This window comes from Chrysoperla carnea, chromosome 5 (assembly GCF_905475395.1).
Source record: "Chrysoperla carnea chromosome 5, inChrCarn1.1, whole genome shotgun sequence".
In the NCBI taxonomy this organism is placed as follows: Eukaryota; Metazoa; Arthropoda; class Insecta; order Neuroptera; family Chrysopidae; genus Chrysoperla; species Chrysoperla carnea.
The window spans coordinates 41,803,378-41,828,324 of record NC_058341.1 but is presented as its reverse complement, the minus strand read 5'-3'; the positions used below and the strand labels follow the sequence as shown (position 1 = coordinate 41,828,324).

The 24,947-nt window shown below is 29.2% G+C and overlaps 3 protein-coding genes across 3 annotated transcripts; 2 read left to right on the top strand and 1 right to left on the bottom strand.

Annotated features, from left to right (window-relative positions):
• The first annotated feature begins 9,208 nt into the window (after positions 1-9,208).
• Positions 9,209-10,682, top strand: LOC123300219 (lanC-like protein 3). The gene has a single exon (XM_044882747.1). The coding sequence runs from the start codon at positions 9,393-9,395 to the stop codon at positions 10,644-10,646; it is 1,254 nt and encodes a 417-aa protein (XP_044738682.1). The 5' UTR covers positions 9,209-9,392; the 3' UTR covers positions 10,647-10,682.
• Positions 10,683-12,847: 2,165 nt separating this feature from the next.
• On the top strand, positions 12,848-13,510 carry LOC123300789 (NADH-quinone oxidoreductase subunit I 2-like). The gene is made up of 2 exons (XM_044883436.1): positions 12,848-12,892; positions 13,111-13,510. The coding sequence occupies exons 1-2, from the start codon at positions 12,875-12,877 to the stop codon at positions 13,444-13,446; spliced, it is 354 nt and encodes a 117-aa protein (XP_044739371.1). The 5' UTR covers positions 12,848-12,874; the 3' UTR covers positions 13,447-13,510.
• Positions 13,511-16,505: 2,995 nt separating this feature from the next.
• LOC123300221 (FAS-associated factor 1) lies at positions 16,506-24,928 on the bottom strand. The gene is made up of 11 exons (XM_044882749.1): positions 24,738-24,928; positions 24,553-24,621; positions 22,591-22,858; positions 21,160-21,337; positions 20,526-20,971; positions 20,024-20,169; positions 18,968-19,259; positions 18,098-18,260; positions 17,482-17,716; positions 17,340-17,417; positions 16,506-16,926 (listed from the first exon to the last, which is right to left on the bottom strand). Exons 1-11 carry the CDS (start codon positions 24,774-24,776, stop codon positions 16,846-16,848), a joined length of 1,995 nt encoding a protein of 664 aa, XP_044738684.1. The 5' UTR covers positions 24,777-24,928; the 3' UTR covers positions 16,506-16,845.
• Between the last annotated feature and the right edge of the window lie 19 nt (positions 24,929-24,947).

Genomic DNA, 24,947 nt, shown 5'->3' with positions numbered 1-24,947 from the left:
ATAAGTGAAAATAAACAATTGAGTTAATTATATTGAAAAACCCTGTTTAGACAATGTTACTATCAGTGCTTGTATTACTTTTAATAAATTAGAAAAATTTAAATAAGTAATATATTCGTTCTAGTTTTCGAAGTATTTTCTAAAAAACTTTTTTGGGACGAAGTTCCTTAACGTGGCTTTGCCATGGTGAGCAAACTTGCAGAATTCATCATGTAACAGTGTGAGATATGCTTTGTGTGTATGTGTGTGTGTCCTATCCTTGGCAACCACGATAGGACACACACATACACACAAACATTCACACATACACACAAAGTTTTGGATGTAAAGGAACTTCGTTCCTAAAGGGGGTCCCACGAATGCAGTCTTTTTTGGTTTTGTTTTTCAACAATCATGCACAAGACTCACTAGCTAAAGAGCTAACGTAATTTCAGAAGATAACGAGAAATTCCAGAAGATAATGCATTTCTCGTTCTTGACGACGGACTTGATCTCGCCTGGAGCATATGGTAGGACTGGCGTAGGGTCCACTTCATACTTGTGTCTCAAGAAGTAGTACAGCACGCGTAGGGCAGCGTTATGGCGATGTATGTAGGTGTTCGTGGCATAAGAAGGACATGCCATTATTATTATTATTATTATTATTATTATTATTATTATTATTATTATTATTATTATTATTATTATTATTATTATTATATAAAAGTGATAGAATTTTACTTATTTTGTATAAAAACTTTAATAAGTAAATAATAATATCTGTTAATTTGTTTCATGAAAATATACAATATGATTTTTCATCAAAATTTAATACATTTTTGTTTGTATGTTGTATATAAATGAAAATCGTTATATATTTTAAATTTTGTTTTTATTTTTTTATTTTCTATCCTATTTTTTCTTTCAGAACAAAATAATCAATTAATTAATTAATTATTAAAGATAATTATATGCATATGCATAACCCAGATAGCTGTGTGGATATAGCACTTGCTTATGAATTCAAGGTACATTGGTTCGAATCTTGGTGTGGATAATATTTTTACTTTTAAATAATTGAATTTTTCCTGTTGTTTAAATTTTCCACTCTTTTTACAGTAAAATCCGCCCTCTTGTCATAAATAATGTCAATTATACATATGTCATAAATCACTATTCTCTGAGGGGGCGGGAACTTAATTAATCACATAATTATCTCAATACTTACCTTTACTAAATAATTAATTAATTGATAAATTTGTTCTGAAAGAAAAAATAGGATAGAAAATTAAAAAAATAAAAACAAAAGTTAAAATTTATAACGATTTTTATTTATTTATATTAATTATTATTAATTTAGAAAAAATGAAAACGTTATCCGGAAAATTGATTTTATACTGTATAAAATAACCATTATTATTCATTCATATTTATTTTTTAGGTGAAATATGTACAAAAATAATATATAAAATAAAATATCCTTATTGTCAATTTTTTCTGGTTTAGTTATTAATATTCAATATTATAGCTACCCTTATCCTCTGTCCTTTACAACGATTTCAGGAATATCAAACAGAACCCACATTTTTAACAAAATATTACTACAATTATTCATTTATAGGTAATTTTTATGGAAAAAGATAAGTAAAAAGAAATACAGAATGAATAAGTTTAATAAAAAAGGTTCGTAAATAAAATAAAAACTGAGTTTAAGAAAATAAGTTTACTAAAAATAGGTGAGTAATATGTATTTATATTACATTATTAATAAGTATGATATGGCAAAGTTGGAGTAGTGGTTAGCTAACTTGCCTTGGGTTACAGAGTCCCTAGGTTCGCACCCAGCATTGTCCCGATTAATTTATAATTAATTAAGAAATTATTTTGCCGAAGAAATCAATTTTACTAACATGATTAATTTTTTTGTTTTTGTGAAATAACATGTTCTCCTATTACAAAATCTTATGAAATTTCATTTAACAAGAATTTTCAATTTCATTTAGCATGCACAACAAAAAAGCAAGCAAAATACGTATTTTTTTAATATTTTGTAATAGGAGAATATGAGTATGATAAACCATAGGACATGTTCTCCTATTAGAAAGTTTCAAATTTTAGTGCAACCAAGCTATTTTTTAATTTTAGAACATCAAAATTTAATATTTTGTAATAGGAGAATATGAGTGAGATCAACTATAGGACATGTTCTCCTATTTAAAAGTTTCAAATTTTAGCGTAAGCAAGCTATTTTTTGATTTTAGTACTACAATTTTAATATATTGTACTAGGAGAATATGAGTGAGATAAACCTTATTACATGTTTTCCTATTCAAAAATGATTTATGACTTTAAAGAATATTTATGATTATTTAAGTAAACCCACCCCCCGAAAGAATAGTGATTTATGACTTATGTATAATTGACATGATTTATGACAAGAGGGCGGGTTTAACTATAAAAAGAGTGGAAAATTTAAACAACAGGGAAAATTCATTTATTTAAAACTAAAATTATTAATTCCACCACGATACGAACCATCGTACCTTGGTTTCCAAGGCAAGTACTGTAACCACACAGCTACCTGGTCTATAATAAACAAATAATTATCTTAATACTTACGTTTAGTAAATAATTAATTAATTGATAATTTTGTTCTGAAAGAAAAAGGATAGATAATTTAAAAAATAAAACAAAATTTAAAATTATTCATTCTACTGTTAATACCACCAGGGTACGAACCAGCATACCATGGTCTCATAGACAAGTGCTATCTCCACACAGCTACCTAGCTTATGGAAATCCTTATAATTAACTTAATACTTACCTTTATGAATAATTAATTAGTTAATAATTTTGTTCTGAAAGGAAAAATGATATAGAAAAAAATAAAACAAAATTTAAAATATAAAACGTTTCGTATTTATTTATATTAATTATTATTAATTAAGAAAAAATGAAAAAATTTTTATCCCGAAAATTGATTTTATACTGTATAAAATAACCATTATTATTCATTCATATTTATTTTAGGTGAAATATGTACAAATACGTGAATAAAATAAAATGTCATTTTTGTCAATTTTTCTGGTTTAACTACTAATATTCAATAATTATCTATCATCCCTTACATCGATTTCATCAAGGCCATCACATAGAAATTAATGTTAGTTCAACCGGGTTACCATAGATGGCATTACCATCGAAATTAATAGTTAGTTCAACGAGTTTACCATAGATAACACCACTGACGAAATTAATGCTAGTTCAACAGATTTGCCATCGAAAATAATAGTTAGTTCAACAGGTTTACCATAGGTGACACAGCTATCGAAATCGATGTTAGTTCAACAGATTTTTCATAGATGGCATCACCATCGAAATCAATAGTTAGTTCAACAGGTTTACCATAGATGGCACCACTGTCGAAATTAATTGAATATTATTTGAAAAATAAATATGAATGAATAATAGTGATTTATTTTAAACAGTATAAAATCAATTTTCGGGATAACAACTTTTTTCAATTTTTCTAAATTAATAAAAATTAATATAAATAAATAAAAATCTTTATATATTTTAAATTTTGTTTGATTTTTTTCTATCCCATTTTTCCTTTCATGATGCTAAAAATTTTCCACTCTTTTTATAGTTTAAATTATCTATATAACCCGCCCTCTTGCTATAAATAACGTCAATTATACATATGCCATAAATCACTATTCTGTCAGGGGGTGGGAATTAAAATAATCATAAATATATCTCACTCTTTAAAATAATATAAAATACACATCCTTTCCCTTACTTATTTGTCGCTTTTGTTCTCATAATAATTATCTAAAAATAAAATATTTTATTTTAGCATAATAATTTAATTGGATTTAATCTAGACAATGCTAGATACGAACCGAGGTACTTTGTAACGTAAGGCAACTGTGCTAGCCACTACTCTAAGTTTGACATATTTTATTAACCAATAATGTAATTAATATACATACCTTTTACTCACCTTTTTACTACAAATTTGTTTTCTTAGTATTTATATTTCTTTTACTGACCTTTTTTTAATAATGAATTTTTCCTGTAATGAATAATTGTAGTAATATTATGTTAAAAGTAAAGGTTCTGTTTGATATTCCTGAAATAGATGTAATGGATAAAAGATAATGGTAGGTATAGTATTGACTAATAATAATTAAACCAGAAAAAATTGATAAAAACAATATTTTATTATATATATTTGTACATATTTCACCTAAAATAAATATGAATGAATGAATGGGATATGCACTAAAAAGTAAAAAAATAACGATAATATAATGTAGTTAAAATTATTCTTATTTTTGGAGTCGATGTCAGTCACGCTAATGTAGTAAACTTTTCTGTCAGAGTGGTTTCCTTGGCTGACACCGAATCCAAAAATAACAATAATTTTAACTACATTATATTATCGTTATTTTTTTACTTTTTAGTGCATATTAATTTGTTTTGGAAAAGTTTTTCTTTTGAAGTATAAAATCGGTAAATAAAATCATAGCTTGATTGACGAATAAACCTGTAAACATGGCAGTAGAAATATATCATGTCTTTTTCTGAACGCATTCCAATGTTGACTTAAATAAGAATTACCAATTATTGAAGAAAATGAAACAATGGAGTCTGTAAGAATTAAAGAAGAAATACTTGGCGAAACTTTTGAACTGATTAAAGAAGAAATGACCGAAACTGTTACAATAGAACATGCAGGAATTAAAAAAGAGTTACCAGAAGAAATTGTTAAAATTGAACATGTATTTATTAAAGAAGAAATATCCGACGAAAATTTTGAAACGAGACTAAAACTATTTTTTTGTGAAGTTTGTGATAAAAAATTTAATTGGCAAAGTGATTTAATTCGGCATAAACTAATTCACACCAGGGAAAAACCTTTTTCATATGAAATGCAAGAAGAAGCGGTTACAATGAAACATGGAGCGACAAGTGAAGACTTCATTGATAAAAAGGAAAATAGAATAACAGATGAAACTATTTGGGAAAATCGACGGATTAATAATGAAGATAAACGTTTCTCTTGTGAAGCTTGTAATAAAACATTTACACGGAAACCTTATTTAATTCAACATAAACTTATTCATACTGGAGAAAAACCGTTTTCTTGTGAAGTTTGTGATAAAAAATTTAATACACAAAGTGCTTCAATTCGACATAAACTAGTTCACACCGGTGAAAAATCTTATTCATGTGAAATTTGTAATAAAAAATTTAGCCAAAAACATCATTTAATTAAACATCAAAGAATCCATACTGGAGAGAAACCTTTTGTTTGTGAAGTTTGCGATGAAAAATTCAATACACAAAGTGCTTCAATTCGGCATAAACTAGTTCACACCGGGGAAAAACCTTATTCGTGTAAAATTTGTAATAAAACGTTTTCCCAGAAGCAACAATTAATTATACATCTAAGAACACATACTGGAGAGAAACCTCTATCATGTGATGTTTGTAATAAGGGATTTAGTCACCAACAGAGTTTAAAAAGACATAAAAGAATTCACACTGGAGAAAAACCATTTACATGTGAAGTTTGTGATAAAAAATTCATTCAGAAAAGCGATTTAATTATACATAAACGAACCCATACTTTGGTAAAACCCGTTTCTTGTGATATTTGTGATAAAAAATGTAATTCACGAGGTGATTTAACAGTGCATCAACATCTATCATGTAACGTTTGTAATAAGACATTTAATCATAAACATAATTTAATTAAACATAAAAGAACCCATACTGGAGAAAAACCATATTCATGTGAAATTTGTGATAAAAAATTTAGTCAAAAACATAATTTAAATGGACATAAGCGAAATCATTTTCTAGAAAAACCTTTAAATGTGAAGTCTGAAACTGTTTCATTGGAAGATACAGAAATTAAAGACGAGCAACTAGAGGAAAGTGTTAAAATTGAAAATGTATTAATTAAAGAAGAAATATCCAACCAAAATTTTTGAACGAGACCTGTATAACTTCCCAGCATAATAAATAGTTATAAAAAAATATAAAATAAAAAAGCTCAAATGTTATAAAATTCTTTTTAGATCATATTGCCGTTAATACACACCTCAACGAAGTCGATATCATTTTGTATGTGTAATATATGCCTGAGAGTATGGGGCATTTGATAGAATACTGTCCAGGGGTAGAAGGAAAAGAAAAACAGGATATTAAGAAGACCGAAATTTACACTGCGGAATATATCTTAAACGTCTCCGAATCTGAAAAGATTAACCCAGTGTTTGCCTTTCTTTAAGCTTTATCTTTAATAAAAGAATCACTTATATACATTGAAACCGCCCATGTTTTTATACAAGAATTTATATTATTTTTATTTATATTTTCAGTTCAGACTTAATCTTTTTAGGTTCGCACACAATCTAAGGCCTAGATATAAATCATTTCACTAACGTCCCTTTTTAGAAAATTACTTTCCAGGTCTAAAATTTCTGCTCTGTCAAATTGAAAACTATGCGCTTCATTTTCGAAGTGATGTGCGGGCTGGCAAGGGTTGTCTTGTTTTAGTTGTAGTTTACAAATCTACAGTCAGACTTATTTTGAGCCGTCCGCTTCTTAAGCTTTTGTCTTGATTAGCCAACATACCACTTCCCACATGAACATTGGATCCTATACACCAAATTCGACAGATCTTCTTTGTTCACTTTTTCTTTTAGTTTACTATAAAGATGTTTTGCCTTTAATATATTGTAAAAGAAATAAATTACCAATCTTTGGTGAAAGACGTTGAGTAAACTTAGAAAATTTAATTTTTATTATCCAAGTTCCCAAGATTAGTATTGCATATTATTATTTAATCATGGATGAGAACAATTAGAATATTGTTCTATTTCTAATTTCTTTACCCAAAAAAAATTTAAATAATATTAAGTTCAAGAACCACGACTATTACAAAATCTCGCTCCAGAAAAATGAAACAAGAAAATATTCTCATCTAAAATTATTATGACAAGTAAAATTGTCAATACAGTCGGGGATTGTTCTATGGAAAACTTTTTAATCGTTTATTTTGGAGTTTATTATTAAAAAAATACAAACTTTATCAAGTTCTATGGCTTAATTTACTTCGTCCCAGCGCTGGATTTACTTTTTTGGTGTCTTAGGTTTTAGCCACCGTCACAACAAAAATTAATTTAATTAGTGGTTGATTCCAATGTTGGCCGGAATCTCAGAAAAAACTCGTCCAAATACAGAAGCAACAATTTTTTTTTTGCATATTTCTGCCCTACTTTATGGGCGTACATCGAAAAAACTCTAGTTCGCATGAATATAATTTTTTTGAGTATAGACAAACATTTTCCACTGGCTGCCATAAAAACCTACTGGCGCCAAGTTGATTCCTGTGCCAGACCGTTTTTTCGGTTTTACTTCCTTGATTAGTACCATTAGTACTCATCTATTCGTTAAATGAACTGGATCTTTATTTTTGAAGGTCTTAATTACTTTATAAAAAATCCTATAACAAGCAAATCAAACGAGGATTATTTCCACCGTACAATGAATCGTTTGACATTTTATTGGTAACATTTTTTTTTTGGGCCTTTTTTTAAATTTTTTATATAAATAATTACTAAAATACATTTTTTTTGTTGTATTTTTTCGTTAATTTAAAAACTGTCAAAAATATGTCAAAATAAATTAAACGCACGCATTCTCAATACGCAGCGTGTCAAGGTCAGTTCAAATTAGGTAAAGGTTGGTTTATATTCACTTTCACTCATAAATCTTATTAAAAATCAAGTGAAAACAAACAGTTGACTGAGTTAACTGTTGAAATACCATGTAAAGACAATGTTGATTACGCAATCGTTTGTTTTTTTTTACGTCATATAACTAAAGAAACAAACATACATACATACATGCCACACACACTTAACTGATATGCCCATATAATACATGCTAAATAATTTGCGCTCTCACGGATAAACAGTGATGTTTACAAAAAAATGTTCAAACAAAAGTTGTTTATTTTTTTATAAGGAACATTTTTTACATGTTAACTTTTGTTCTACCTCTTAACGGTTTACAAAATGGGTCCTATGGACTCAAGACCCACTTGGCCCATGTTGCTCATTTACTAACTCGACCTCACTTTTTATATCTTGAGTACGCTATAAAAATTTCAGCTTGATATAAAAAAAATTTTAGCTCCAATTATTTACTAAGCCAAGGATGTAATTTTACTAAGTTTGGATCATATTTTTCAAATTTTTGTTCAATTTCATACATCGGATCGATTAATTATCAAAAAAATTGATTTCTTGTAATTCGTGACGTCATAGAAATAAATTAATTTTGCTCCAGTTACGCGCAAGACTTAACATATTTTTAAAATTTTTATATCAGAACAAATTGCGATAATTTATTTTCTCGAAAGATTACACAACAAAAAAAGGTCATGCAAGGCATTGATCACAACCTAATTTTAATATTAATTTATATCCTGAAGATTCATCATGCAAAAAATCTTTCGAACATCACCCATGCCTTACGCTGATGGCCCTGCATTCATTTACAGAAAAAATACACAGCGAGCTTAAAAAAAGAACGTAATTGTGGATAACAAATTGTGTTGGCAACTGAGCTAACTTGAAACTAATTCATTCAAGTGATGGATGATTAGGCAAATCGATGTTATAAAAATGATTCATTTCGACTATTTGGAGGGCATTCCCACAGGAAGTTGCTTTTTCAACATTTTTATGGCCATGCAATCTATGGAGCCCTTCCGAATTGAGTTAGAGGGTTGAAAATTGATGTGTAAGTTGAGTTAATGTCAAGGTCTTTTGAAAGTGTTAATTTCACAGCCTCTTCCACCATTTTTATACCACAGAATCATGTTTTTCGCTGTTTTTTGACTTTGTGCAACTTAACAACTCTACCAAATTAATGTATGAAGATTAATGTGTAAGTTGAGTTAACGTCAAAGATGTGCCTTTTGCGGATGGCAACTTCTCAGCTGCTCTTTTGAACCACAGAATCATGTTTTTAAGCCATTTTTAAAATTTTGAAGTCATTTTCTATTTTTAGAAATCGGAAAAGACAAAAATAAAATTTCAGTAAAAAGTATGCAACCGATGGTTATACGGTTATGGTGTAATACTACCTTAATAAATATTTTTACGTATCTCTGAGAAACATCATAACAATCAAAATTAAAAAATAAATTTTGAAAAAATAATCCACTGGTGCCGTGCTTTTCTGTTATGTGCTATTTTGTTTTATTAAACTTAAATTGATGTGATTTCGATATTTAAAAAATTTTTAGGCAAATGTATCAAATTTTCAGTATAACAGAAACGAATGACATTAATCTATGATAAGGGAATTGTTAAAAATTACACAGAATGCCGGCAACTGAGAGATTTTTCAAAAATACTTTACAGGATTATAAAGGACAGACACAAAATTATGTTGAAGTTAATAAAGATGAAATAAAACGTTGGATAATAAAAACAATAGAAGATATTCAAAAAAATTTCCCTCCTGTAGACCGTAATGGAAATGGGGGATTATATGTGGGAACTGCAGGGATTGCGTATGCACTATATTATTTAAGTAAATCAACTATTTTTACGCCGAAAGAAACACAGCTATTATTATCAGATGCTGAGCGATATATAAATTCAGCTTTGAAATTTGCAAAAGGTCGCGAAAACTTAATTAGTGAAAAATCATCTTTTTTACTTGGAAACGCAGGTGTATATGCAATGGCTGCAGCAATTAAGAAAACTTCATCTGATTGTGAAAATTACGTTAGCAAATTTGCAGAAGCTGCGGAAAATTGCAAACCACAAAATTTCTTAAGATGTGGAAGTGATGAGCTATTCGTGGGACGTGCGGGATACATTTGTATTGCTTTATGGTTAGCGAAAGAAATTCGATCCGAAGTGTTATCATTGCAACAGCTTACTTTATTGTGCGAAGTAATTGTTAAATCTGGGCAAGATTACGCAAAAGCACATCATAGTAAAGTTCCATTAATGTATGCTTATTATAACACAGAATATATAGGAGCTGCTCATGGTTTAAGTTCTATTTTATTCATGCTAATGTCAGTACCTAGATTTTTAGAAACACATCCACAAGAAACAGAGTTAATTCAAAAATCGGTGGATTTCTTGCTAGAATCTCAGTTACCTAATGGAAATTTCCCTTGCGTTGTGGAGCAAAAACCAATTCCGGCTGGACGATCTGCAGATGATGAATTGGTTCATTGGTGTCACGGGGCACCGGGAGTCATTTATACGTTAGCAAAAGCTTACGTAGTTTGGAAAGATGATAAATATTTACAAGCATGTAAAAAATGTGGAGAATGTGTATGGGAAACCGGTTTATTGCGAAAAGGTCCAGGTATTTGCCATGGTGTTGCCGGAAATGGATACGTATTTCTTTTATTATATCGTTTAACTAACGATTTAAAATATCTTTATCGAGCAGTTCAATTTTCTGAGTTTATGAAAAGTGAATTATTTAATAAGCAAGCACGTACACCAGATTCACCATACAGTTTGTTTGAAGGATACGCTGGAACAATATGCTTCTTGGCAGATTTGGCTGACCCAAAACAAGCAGCTTTCCCATTTATGGATGTTTTTTAAGTTTTTATCAACATTCAATATAATTTTTGTTCAAAAAATTTGTGGATTTTTGGGAAAAAAAGAACGTTACGATTACATATTAAAAATCGGTAATATTTTGTGAACAAATACAATTTTTTTATAAAGATTGATATTGTAAAACATAATAAAAATTGCATTTGTTTAGAAAAAAGCTATTAAATGATGTTATTTAATTTTTGAGTGGTCGTATTACTATTTTTTCCAAGAATCTGCAAATTGATTCCATTAATATTGAAATACTCAATTAATAATTTCATCTGTCTGTTTAGTAAAATATTGCAATGTATTTTATTTTGTGTAATAAATTAACAAGACCGAATTTTTTTTATTTTATTTAAAACTGACTTTAGCTTTTGCTATACAGCCGTTATCAATGATACATCTTCAGCAATCTTATACTGAGCTCACCTTCATAACTGATGGATCCACGTCTCTGCAGCCAAACATTACCTTCCACTTGGCTTTTACAAGTACATACATTGCTCCCAGATTTTAGGGGGTGGGGGTGCATCTGATTAACCTAAAATTTTGTATTCGGAATCTTTGTTACTAGTCATGGTCAGAAGAATTTACTAAATTTTGTAACAGTCCTTGTTTTAGCTTGAATTAATAATTTATATTGAGCGCAACTAGTCTCTCGTGGCCCATCGTGCATTCTCAATTAAATCTTAATTAATTCTGACTTTGAGAAGCTTCTCTCAGCAAAAACTCTAATGATTTGGAACTGCGGAATGGTTCTTATTGCTATGAAATTTGGATATACGTCTTCCTTATTTTCTAAAATGTCCTGGATAAATTGTTTAGCGTCGTTCATAATCTAATGAATGATATTTCAAAAGCTGGAGTTCGTTATATAGTTCGACAACCTATACAAGGTGGTCCAAGATATAACAGTAGGACTTAATCAAATATCTATCATTTGAAACGTTAAAATAATGACAATTTCTCAATACACTACAGTCTTAAACGCGCTTTTTCTAGCTACAGGTGTGAATATTTGGATTTTCAAGATTGTCCCAAGCACGAGGCATTGCGTAACCTTTTTGTATTTACAAATAAACAAGTGAAAAATACTAAATTTAAAAAAACCCCGACAAATTTTTCGGGTACGGAACCCTAAAATCGCACTTGAAACATATCTAAGACCACTCTCCATTAAATTACCTTTTTCATTAGAGTTTTCACTAAACTGAACCGATTTTGCAGATCATCTCCTATTTTTTAGTTATTCCGAGTATGGAACCCTAAACTCACACTTGAAACATAGCTAAGAACACTCTCCATTAAATTAACTTTAAAACGAAACAAAAGAAAAATTAAAATCGGTTCATCCGTTTAGGCGATAATGCCACAGACAGACAGACATTCACACACACATAGCGGTCAAACTTAGAACACCTCTTTTTTTGTTCGGGGGTTAAATAAATAGTAGCGCTAGAGATTATTTTCTCGAAACGAGGTGATGACACACTCAAATCTCTGCCGCTCGTTTTGTAATTAATCACTATAAACCTTATTGTCTTCCTCATAACCTCATATTGTCTTCCAATTTTTCTAAGCAGGCTAATATCCTTTTTCTTCTAAAATTTCAACACCTTGTATCTAGAAAAAGACGCTTTCCTGGTTATATTTGTATTAAAAATTTGCATAAAATCAACGTTATCTATCATTTGATGACATCCTGCTGTGTTAGAGCAGGCGCCAGCCTTCACTAGTTTTGTACCTAAATCATTAGAATGCGCTCTAGTAATTCTTCTTATTCTTCTTATTGATATCATAAATAAAACTAAATTTTTCAAAGTATTCGATAATTAGTTATTTATTGTCGACTAAGATAGCAGCTATATTTCAAATAAATTGTAAAAATTTTTGGAAACACCTTCAGATTCTGAGTCTAAAAATTATATTTTGATTAGATATCGGCAAAATTTTTAATGAAAAAGAAAGTACACCTATTTATGGATAGCACAAAATGTAACATTTCTTACATAATCAAAATTTCGTAAATGAAAATAAAAGTAAAATTTTAGTAAAAATGAATGCCATATACACTGTTCTAATTTTGGACACGTAGATATTATGTACCAATGAAGTTAAGTATTTATTACACGATATGAATATCAATTATTCATATTTTAAACAATATATAAATTGAATCAATTTTTGTCAATAGCCATCGATCAAACAATCAACAAACAGTAATCATCATGAACACTAAAGTAATTGTAAGTACAATTATTAAAGACATTGTTGAAAACAAATTTAAAAACCTAATTTTTAAACTAGTATTACTTTTTTTAAATATTTTGTAAATTTATTTATATTATTAAGAAACTGGTGAAGAAATAATTAAATTTCGAATTATTTTTCTTTAAATTATAGTACTAACGTAAGTAAATATTAAATTGAAAATTAACTTAATATTTTTTTTATTGTTTTACAGTTCTTCATTGTAGCAGTAGCTTTATGTATGGCTAAAGTGTCTGCAAAAGCAAGTTTAGCAGCTGCAGTACCTGCCTTACCTTATGCAGTGGCGCCGTATGCAACATCTTATAATGCACATGCAATTAATCATGCAATTGCTGCTCCAGTGGCCGCACCTTTAGTAGCTGCCCCAGCACCAGTTGTAGCCGCAGCACCAGCGCCAGTTGTAGCACCAGCTCCATATTCACCATACTATGCTCCAGGACCATTCGTTGCACCTGCTCGTTTAGCAGCAGCTCCATCGCCGTTCTTACCTTATGCCGCCGCATATCCAGCACCAGCTTATCTTGGATAAAAATATCTTACTTTTTTTTACCTGTATATAGTTATACTCTTTAAATAAAAGATGTTACAAAATATTAAATTTTTTATTTTATCCCGAGGCACCCAGAATGTATTCTACACATTGTCTCAAAAGCCATGACTAGCAAAAAAATATTAATAGATGAAATTATGAAATATCAAAAGAAATCTTTTGATGTCCTTTATTCGAACTGGCGTACTTTTGACGAGATAAAGGTTCGTTAAATACGGATTTTATATTAGTAAAAATTTTTATAATAACCAAAATTGTAGAATATAAAATTTACTACCACTAATCATCGGATTATTTTTTCTCTGCGTATAAAACTCAAATACAAATTTTGAAAAGTTTTCGAAAAATTGAAACCTATACTTATATCTATGAGATACTGAGATAAAATTTGTTTGTCTTTGGTTTATATTTCAAGGTAGTCTCTGGAACTACGGTTTCGGTTATTATTTTGTTCTTAAAATTTCAAAATGGCGACCAACAGCCACTTGAATGTCACTATCTTGATTATTGATCTTGATTTCTAAAAATTGCTTAAAAAAAAGACTGTTTTAACCATGTAATTTTCTTACCTGATTAGAACATAAACTTTTTTTTTATAATAAAAAAAAAAACTCTTTAGTACGAATCCTTAACTGAGAAAAGACAGCTATGGTCCACTTCAAAAGAAAGAAATAACTCCTGTAGGCATTCATCATTCATGGAGAAAAATATGTTGTACCAAAATGTGAAATCGAATTTTTGAACCTATTTTAAATTCTTAATAAAAATTAGGAACTTTTTCGAAACATTTTTTTTTTCAGAGTAAACTTTAAGAGAGAAGAAGATTATTTTTTACCATGTGCTGTATCTATATAAAAATTTCATGATTTATTTCGTAATGGACCCTATATCTGTTAATTTTTTCAGCAAAAGACAAAATGTAGCAACTAAAAACGATACAAAAATTGCTATAAACATAAGAATTGATTTTTAGTACATAAATGAAATGTATTCGAATCTTAAAAATAATAAATAATACATAATCATAAAAAGATAACACAACGCCCCAAGATATTCCTGAGAGTTGAATCGACAATTTTGTGAATGTTATATTTTCTTTAATATTATTATTCATGTTAAAAATAATAATATCATCAATAGGAGCCATTTATATCTATTCTGAAAACATTTGATTTATATTCAATGTAAAATGATTCCTTATTCCAGAAGTACGTAGAAAACCATCAACTCAGCATATATCTATTCATTTTAAATTCTACACTAGTATAAAATTTATGGGATCGAACAGTAGAACGAATGCATTGACTGGCGCCAGACTCACCCAAAACCTTCCTAAAATTAATGACTTTCAGTTTTAGCGTGTCCAAACATCTTAAAACAGTGATATCAGGTTTCAATATGTGTATTCATTTTTCGCTGCAATACGCATTTTCTACAAAGTACAGCGTGTAAATCGAACTAGTAGGTAGCTATTTAAAAAAATACCAAAACACATGTATGTAAATCAGCTCACTAGTTTTATATTCTTATATTGAAAACGCTATAACTTTGCCATCCATTTAGCTTCAAAAATTGATTTTATTACTTTAGTACAATCATCCTAGATTTTTAAATCGCAATTTTTTGGTTCCGGTTCGGGTGGTCAAAGATAAGTTTAAATTTGAAAATGCGAGATGCTACCCCTTGGAGGAACAAAAAAGGGTCCTCTGCATTTCTTGCGTAAGTCACATAATCCACGGGAAATTTATAGCATAGGATCTTTGTTGTAAAGAATGGTATTCTCTACAAAAATGCTTTCGGCACTTTTTCGCTAAAATCAATAGCGTAGCATGTTGGCCTTTATCCAAGGAGTAGCATGCCGCCTTTTCAAATTTAAACTTATTTTGGACCATCCTAACCGTAACCAAAAAGTCGGGCTTCCCCCTAAAAATTCGATTTACTATATAGCTTCTCGGCTACGATAACTGTAATATTTCAAAATATTGGAAATGCTTACAAGTAGTACTGTAAAGGATATTCAAGCTTTAAATTTACACGTAAAAGGCCCTAACCTAACCTAAAAAAAATAATTTTTTAGAGAATGATTTACTTTTTAATGAAATAAATTTTATTTTTATAAAAAGGCTGTTTGCGTTCCATTTTTATACTAGTATGTGGTGGGCAGCACGGCTTGACATTTCATTCTATGTATTATAATATTATCAGTGATGATACGATATTCTCTATATAGAAATTATATAGAAATATAATTATACACGGAATTAATCTCACATAATTTGTAAATTAAAATAAATTTAGTGATGAAAATTACATCACCAAACATTTTCAGAACAGTTTCGTCGATTATGGTTTTTTTTTTAATTGGAAAGTAACATTCTCGAAATAGGCACGTATATTTGTTTTCATTTTCGCTACTAGATTTCAGAAGTGGTCATTTATTGTAGTAGTATCTTAAATGCAGACCTTCAAACCCAGTTTCCTCGACTTTTTAACGTATTTAGACATTATAAAAACAAAAATTTAGAGGAAATCTCGTTTAAGTCCTTGTATTTAAATTATCAATCACAAAAAGTGTCCACAACTAACAAATCTAGTAGAGAATTGCGAACAAATGAAATGAAATTTATGTGTTTTTCGACTGTCATTTTCCAATTAGGTCCAGGGCCAGGCATGGTATGTGACAGTCATTTTGGAACAGCTGAAATACTTTAAGACAACCTGGAAAATTTTTAATTGCGGGGTAAGTTTCATTATAGACGATATTGAATTAATAAGATAAAAATTGAGAAAAAAAATCATCTGCACTTAACAGAACAGACACTTAAAAGAACGAGATGAAATGAGGGAAACTGTTCTTTGTCGAATGTCGAACAAAAACATGCAGTTTTTATTCAATTACCATCTTCTTTGAACATCGTTCTCAATAAATATTTATCAATTCCATTATTGACGCACAATTAAAAATTTGCCATGTACCTTGAAAAAAATGTCCCCCGCTATAAAAATTTTCATAATCTCTCGAATTTCTAGCGTTTCTGAAATTTCTGCTAAATACCACGCCTCGTCCTCGATCTTTGTTTTTGTTTTTTTTTAAGTTTTTGACATATTTGTACAGTAAAAAATTAATTTATATTTATATAGTAATATTTTAAACAATTTGTTTTTGTTTATATAATATAATAATACTATTAATTATTAATTAATAAAAATGTTGTGGTGGTCTGTTATTATTGAGAAACAATTAATATTTACATACTTTTCATTTGTTTTTATCGAGCATCATTATGTGTTTGACAGTAAATAATGATTTTTCAAGTATCATTTTTTTTTGTTATAAGATATTATAAATAATACATATTTTAGTAAAAGTGAAATAAATTATCGTTCTTCAATCATCACAGTTTCTTGTGGGTATAATTTTAATTCCAGTAGAGTTTTCTCAGGATCAACTGTTGTTAACTAGAACAAAAATAAAATAAAATGTAATAGGGTTTGAAAAAAAAAAAAATCTAAAAATATATCATTGAGATGGCTTAGGCAAAAAGTAGTTGGAAAATGTTTTAGTTCATAAAATAAAAAAATAAATTTTAAAATCCAATTAAAAATATTTATTTTTTATAATCTGTTTTTATCACCATAAATTAGTAGTTCCACCATGATATTACGTTATACGGCTTTGTAGACTAAAAAGTTTAAATAATCATACAAAATGTCAGCAAATTTCTTTTTAGCTGGCGGGATTCGAAGGATAAAAAAGAATATAATAAATATTGTTAATTTCTAACGAAACAGAGGGTATTAACCAATATTCATGTCTCTGATAGGTTCACCACATTTAAATATTATGAATGTCGAATAAAAATAAAACTTACGTCTCTTCTTGGCCAGCTAGATATTACTTTATATTCATCAGGAGGATATCCTTTAACTGTTAAATAATTTAATAGAACCTAAAATAATAAATAAATTAGAAAATTGCATTTATTTAGATAACACGAGTAAATATAGCCTTACTTGTAACGTAGATGAACTTAAAAACTTTCTATCAAGTACTTGTCCTTTCGGTAATCGAAATCTAATTTGAGCAATTCCATCCCCACTTGCACCAGATGGTTCCGCTGGTAAATTACTTTCAAGATTTTTTCTATGTGCTTCGCGAATTGCAGCTGCTTCTTGTCTTTCAGATTCTATCCGACGACGTTCTTCTTCAATTTGTGCTTCTTGTTCTTTTCTAGCAGCTTCTTTTGCTCTAAAATTTAGCATCAACATTAACACATTATTTCGATTAAGGTTAAGTGCCCGAGCGAGTAAAGGAGCAATCGCCTTTAACCGTTTAACTACCTAGACTGGGAGATTGTAGGGGGTTCGAATCCAGGCAGCATTAGCATGATCAATTATAATTAATGAGGTGGTAAATTGATCACACTGTCGTCGCTTGGATAAGAACGAAGTAACCGATTCCATCCACATCATAAAAATTTAATTCTATGTATTCGGCTGTAGTTTAAATAAATAAAGATAAAAAAATAATGATGTGGATGACCTCTATTATAGACGAATATCTGAGAAACGGAGATTAAACCCTATTATTATTATTCCTATAAATATAATCAAACATAAATTTGCACACCTATCGGCTTCAAGACTTTCACGATATGCTTCATCTTGTTCTCGTTTAACTAACTCCCTATCAGCTCTTTCTTGTTCTTCTCTCATTTCAATACGTTGCTGTTCACTCCAAACTTCAACAGCTTCCATTAATCCCCCGACAAGTTCATTAACTCCAACATTACCTGTCGCATTAAAAAAAAAAAAATTAGAGGTGTACCGTAATCCTCGGTAATATAGCATTACAAAGTTCCTTTTCTAATCCTTTTTTTATTTATTTCTTGTAGGTTTAGGAACTGGGTTTTGTAACTCATTATAGAAAGGACAGAAATTTGAGAGGCTGTTGTCAAAATTGCATCTAACAAACTTTTCCTTCACGAACATGTTTTTACTGGGAAACTTCTCTTTAAGCGGGTTCAGAAAATGGCGTGGCAGGTTTAAAATTATTGAATATTCAACAAAGTAGGATATCCATTGACCAACAATTTGAAAATTTCAATTTTTAAGATGAACACAATATAAATTTGTCACGCAATTAAAGATTTCCCAGGCTCCACAGACGACAGTCTCTCGAATTTCTGTCCTTTTTAACCGAGTTTCCTAAATACTGTAGGTCTAGGTCCATTATATTTACAAACCGATATATAAATTTATCGCCAATTTTTCATATTTCAAATGTATGTATTTTATGTTAATCGAATTAGTTACACATTAGATAGGAATATTGCGTTTAACCGATAAAAGCGTAAGTAGCTGGGAAATTTAAATCCGGAGCACAACTCCATAGTTTTATCTCATTACTCTTGGTACTTAGCGGTTGCTATTTTACTTTCAAAATATTTTATCGGCTAAACGCAGTTAATATAAAAAGTTATAAAATTAAACAAATTACCATGAATAACTGTGAAAATTTCTGTAGCAGATCTCATACGCATAATAAGTATTAACACTGGATATTTTTCAACTGGAATATTTCTTATTGTCATTGCAGCTACACTACCTAAATTATTACTAACCGATGATAATAATTTGGTTTTATTTCCATCATTTGTTACATCCCAACCCCAAACAACAAAACTCGCTTCAAATGTTTGCAATACAGATTCAAAACCTAATAATTGCGTGCAAAATACATTTGACAATACGCTTGCATCATGATGTAAGTACAAAGCTAATAAGCGTCTCTAAAAATAATATTAAATAGTTAGTTAATTGTAAAGTAGAATTGGTTTAAAAAAAATCAAACATGTCAGAACATGTTTGAGATATTTTTGCTGCTTGTTCAGGAGTGGTCCACAAAAAATTATATTCCTGTTTATCTAAAAAATCAGATATCAAAGAAATCTACACCATAATTTCGTTAATATTAAAAATAGAAATTCTGTTTCCAGGTAGGTGCTGTGCTATTTTAAAAATGAATTTTTTGCTATAAAAAAAACAATTGAATATCAACTTTTTTTTTCATTAATCAAACCATGGAGACTACGCAAGGAGATCGTACTTAAGCGAGGGAATTGACAAAATTGTCAATGTAATGGCAGAAATTATTTGTACCACTAGCGTCGCAAGTGTTCCTTTTGCATCGAAGTGCATTGCATGAAATGAATCCGAACATACGAACACTACACTCGCTTCACTAGCCCGATGCAAAAAGAACACTACTGACATCTTATTTGGGATAGCCATTTGTTTACATGGAGTTCGGTCTCCTTGTGTAGTCCCCATGAATCAAACTGTCAGTTCTTTAAATAACTTATTCGATGATAGTTTGTTTCATAATATTATGAATTTTTCAAGAAAATTTTGACTTTAAATAGAATATGTTAAAGCAACATAGCCAAATAATTAATTTTTAAAATAATTTGATTTTTTCGAAAGTTTTCCACGTTTCATTTTTAGTGAACCAACCTGTATACATATTAAATAACAAAAAATTCTGAAAACATACATCTTTGGCAGGTTTAATGCATGCTTCTTTAATAGCATCTTCAAGAGTTCCAGTAAAAAATGCTGGATGTACTCCACCATACCGTGAAGTAAATCTTTCTGAGAAATGTATACAACCAATAGCTTCATCTTCTACATTATCTGGAACTAATTTGAAAAGATGTATTATTTTTAATTTATTGAATAACTTGAATAGCGATCATAGTCATTTCGAGAGACAATGTGCTCGAAAAAATTATTCTTTGAGCTCTAATTTTTTGTATAATGTTGTTCTTTATAAAGTCGAAAATTTTGTTTATCCAATTGGTAAAATTAGGAACAACTTCGCAAAAAATTGTAGCTACGGGATCTGACGCACATCCTTCCCTCTTTCAGTCCATGAGGTTACTGAATTATGGACTATTTATTAATAATACTTTTATAACATATTATATATATTATAACAATTGAAATATTAATTATATATTATACATTATAACAATTGAAACTTAAATAAAACTTACTGAGTGGTTCAACTTTTTTAGTTTCTACGTTATCAATAAATATATCATCTTCAATATTAAAACTTTCAGAGGCATCTTCGAATTCTTCAACTGAACTTGTATCGCTATCAACTAAATCCACCAAAATCTTTCGATGTTTCTCTCTGTCCGTATTTTTCACTGAATTTCTACTTGTACTTTGTATAACTGATCGTTTAACCGTGAGGTCATGTGATGGATATGATATACCGGTTAGAGCAAGACAAGTATTATCGTCTATTGATGGTGGCCACCCAGACCATACTTGATGTCGTGCCGGTATATCAGTTAATGTGTAAACATCGTTTTTTACTTCTAGTATTGTTTTGGTACCAGGAAATTTTAAATTATATGATTTATTTGATGATTCATCACGGATATTCAATATATAATGTCTCGTTAAACGTTCGCTCATATCAATTTCTTCACTGTAACAAAATTATCAGAATAATATTAATGTTGATAAATTTAAACGTTCCAACACAATTTTTTTAAATGAACCAGTGAAAACAAACAATTGACTGAATTAAATGTTGAAATACCTGATATCTTAGGATAATCGAGTTTAAGAATCTACTGAATTAACTTAAATTATAGAACTATTTATAATACTTACTCTTCATCCATTGGAACTGGTGGAGCAGGTAATGCACTCAAAAATATTACGTTCTCCATTGGCAAGTTTAAATTTGCTAATACCGTACTGTCACTTGAAGGTGTACGAACCCAACCACTGAGAATTTGCCGACATGGCGGTATTGAAACGCCTGATGCTATTAAATGCTTTAAGTCTACTGTAATATTATAAAACAACTTGTGAGTAATAATTATCTTTAATTTATAAATTCATTGGTTGCGTTTTTCAGAACTGGGCGTTGGGTTTGTTTACTGAGTTATATAGTTACGCCCGGCACCCCATATAGCTTAAAGAAAAAAATGAATTGTAAAGTTCGGCAAAACGCAGCCATTGAATCTATTCCAAAACTATTTTTTAATTCTATAATTATGTGTTTTCTAGAATTTTTAATACATTCAAGACCGTAGTCCATAGACTACTAACAATAATGTACTCTTTTTCATAACAAAATACAAATAAATACATGAAATTTATATAAAAGACTTATTTTAAAGTATTTAGTGTTAAAAATTCTGCTAATAAATAAGCTGGCATTTCGGTAATCAAATTTTTGTACCTATGTTTTTTCTTTATTTAAGATAATTAGGGCGTCAAGACTCTAAAAATATAGATTCATTCGTCCAATTTACAATAGAAAGAATATTGTTCATGATATCACATAATTGCTTCAAGATGCAATTTATGCATATGCAATTTCATGCTACATCTCAGAAATTACTCGACCAATGGTCGAATAAAGACGAATTTTCAAATGTTTTGGTAAATATAATTTAACCTACTAGGTTTTATCAAAATTTTTAAAGGGAAAAAAAGTAGAAAATAGTTTTTGTTTTGGAATTTGATAAAACTAATTTTACAAGACATTTCCGATAAAAAAATTCAAGAAAATTGAGTTCATTTGACGATTGGAATAAAAATTATGTAAAAAAGAGATATCTCAAAGCAATTATGTGAGAAACTATTAATTCAATAAATTTCGATTTTTGCCAAAATTTCCTAGATCAATTTTTGTATTATATAAATACGTATTTCGATTACAAAGTAGTCATTATCAATATGAATCTGCACACTGATATTTTGGTTTTTAAATTTATTCTTTCCAAGTATCTGAAAAAATTGTGACGTTAGCCGATCAGCTTCGATCCGGTGATTGGTCTTTGATTAATGAGTGAGGATCACAAGATTCTTTTAGGCTAATGATATTAGAGAATTTTTATGACCTGATTTCGACGCATAAAATATTTTTATCACATGGATTTTTAGAATCAATGATGGGCAAAAATCGAAATTTATTTCGAAAAATCCTAGAGTTCTCATTTATTATTTTTGAAAATACTTATACTCATTCAATATGAACTGAACTTTTGTGTGATTTGCAATATATTAAATTAAAACCCCCATTATACTTACAAACTGTTGAAGTATCTGGTAAATTATATGTAAGAATAAGATGATCTTTACAATGGACAGTGAATTTCAAATTTCGACTTGAACTCTTTGGTTTGGACGTAGATGCTTCAGGCATTTGTAATCGTGTTGAACGGCGTGTTGGTAAAACATTAAATGATGATGCCCCGGCTATTACTTCCAAATCATCGTCATCAATACTCGTTGCCACTGTTGCTGTTGTTGATTCATTTGGTGGAGCTTCAAATGGAATTGCATGATTTACTGCTCTCTGTTTAATAAACAACAAATTTTATCCTTGATTTTGTACAATGATATTAGGATTAAAACTCTAAATTAAAATTGCTAAGGTATTTTTTTACATACTTTAATTTGTTATCACAAATAGCAAATAATTTTCGATAAATACAGCTCTAAACTTGCAACTTTATTCTAACATGCCATGAAGGACTTCGAAACAACATTTTCATGTTCCAAGAGGAAAATTACAATACAATTATTTCGAAAATAAATGCTTACTAGAAATTCAATCAGGAAATATCATTGAATCTTTTAAGTGGAACCATTTTTCAATCCTAAAAGGATCACTCGGCTAATGATTTAAACTATGAATTTGAATTACCTCAGTTGTACCTTTGCATCAATTTTTTACTTTAGAACTTTCTAAATTTTCGATTAATATTTATAGATTTACCAATAAAGTTCTAAGATGAAAAATTACTTTAGCTTGAAAACAAAAAACAATTGGATAACAACGCATGAAAGATTTTTACAATATTTTTCTGTGTAGAATTTTTTCTTTGGGTTAAGACAAATTCCTCTCGACTCACTTCGCTATCTCTCGCGAGCCAATCTCAAAATTTTACTTGAGTGAATAAGTAAATGATAATTCACACGATGAGTGAGACAACGAAGAATCGAAATAGTTTTGTTCTTAATTGGAGTAAAATCTATAATTCCTTACATGAGCTAGCATTTATAACTAAAAACCAGTATGTCACGGATATCTGTGCCTATAATTTCACACACGGACATCCGTGAATATACGGTTAGAGTCACGGTTTGAGAATTTTCTCTCGTATGGTCTCACCCTCAGAGCCACGGATTGCCCATTACTTTAATGGGATCGAATTAGCAAGGGTCTGCGGGTTTTTTGGCTTTTGAATTCACTCTGTCTGAAATTAAGGGCAGGGATATCTGTGGCTGGTGGCAATAGCAGCATTCAAATATGATGAATGTGAGCAGATATTTTGGCTCGATTACATTTTTTTTGAAGATGAAATCTGACTATAATGTTTAAAGAAATTTAGCTCAGTTTTCGAGACATGGAAGTAATGATTTGCTTATTATTTACATACACATTCTTAATTTAAGTATGCAAAGCTCTACAACATTTGTACGTTTTTTGTAAATTAAAACAAAGGTATGTAAAAAATGACCTCACCATTATTGATTTAGAGCTTTCGGCTATTCTAAACTTAAAAACACTGAATTATAATTTCAAATCATAGAATTATATTTACATGATCATGATCTTTTTTAAATTTCTTGAAAGGGGACAATGACATTTGACAATAACTGATTAAAAAAATAAAAAAATGTATTTGATATAATAAATTTTTGATATGAAGGAAACATTAAACAAAAAAAAACATAACTATCTATTATTAACGAAATCAAACAGCTTCGAATTAAAATTTAATAAGAAATAAAATGCAAGGTATTTAAGTATTTTCAAGTGAACTTATAAAAAAAATTAAAATAATCCTCAATTAGAAATGAATTAATAATCTTTACAAAAATAATTTAATTTTTAATTATTAACATTTCACCTTCGTTGCTACAGAAATGAATCAAGATCTTGACAAGAATCTCTTTCTAAATTTTACAGACAACAATGACTTTGTTTTTTGTGTAAGAAAAAATATAGGTAATACGCAATTTGAGTAAAAATAAAAGACCTACCATTAAATCCCAATCAGATTCATCTAAAATATGCAAACATTCTGCAATATCTTCAATTCCTGTACATGCCTAAAAAAAAATTTTACAACATTTTAGATTCCAATATTTGACTGTCATTCCATAACCTAATCACAATGAACACAAATTTTTTTAACATATATAATTAAAAATGATATAAATTCAACCTGAAAATTAGCCAGGATTTCTTCCCTGCTCTGTTCCATATTATTTGAATTAATAAAACATTAAAAATATTTAATTATAAATAAATGTTTCTTGTAATTGAAACGTTTAGGACATAAAAGCACAGTCTTCGTATGATAGATCACATAAAAATCACAAAATTCTCTAGACTTGAGTTGTAGACAACAAGACAACCGTTTTTTTTTATAACT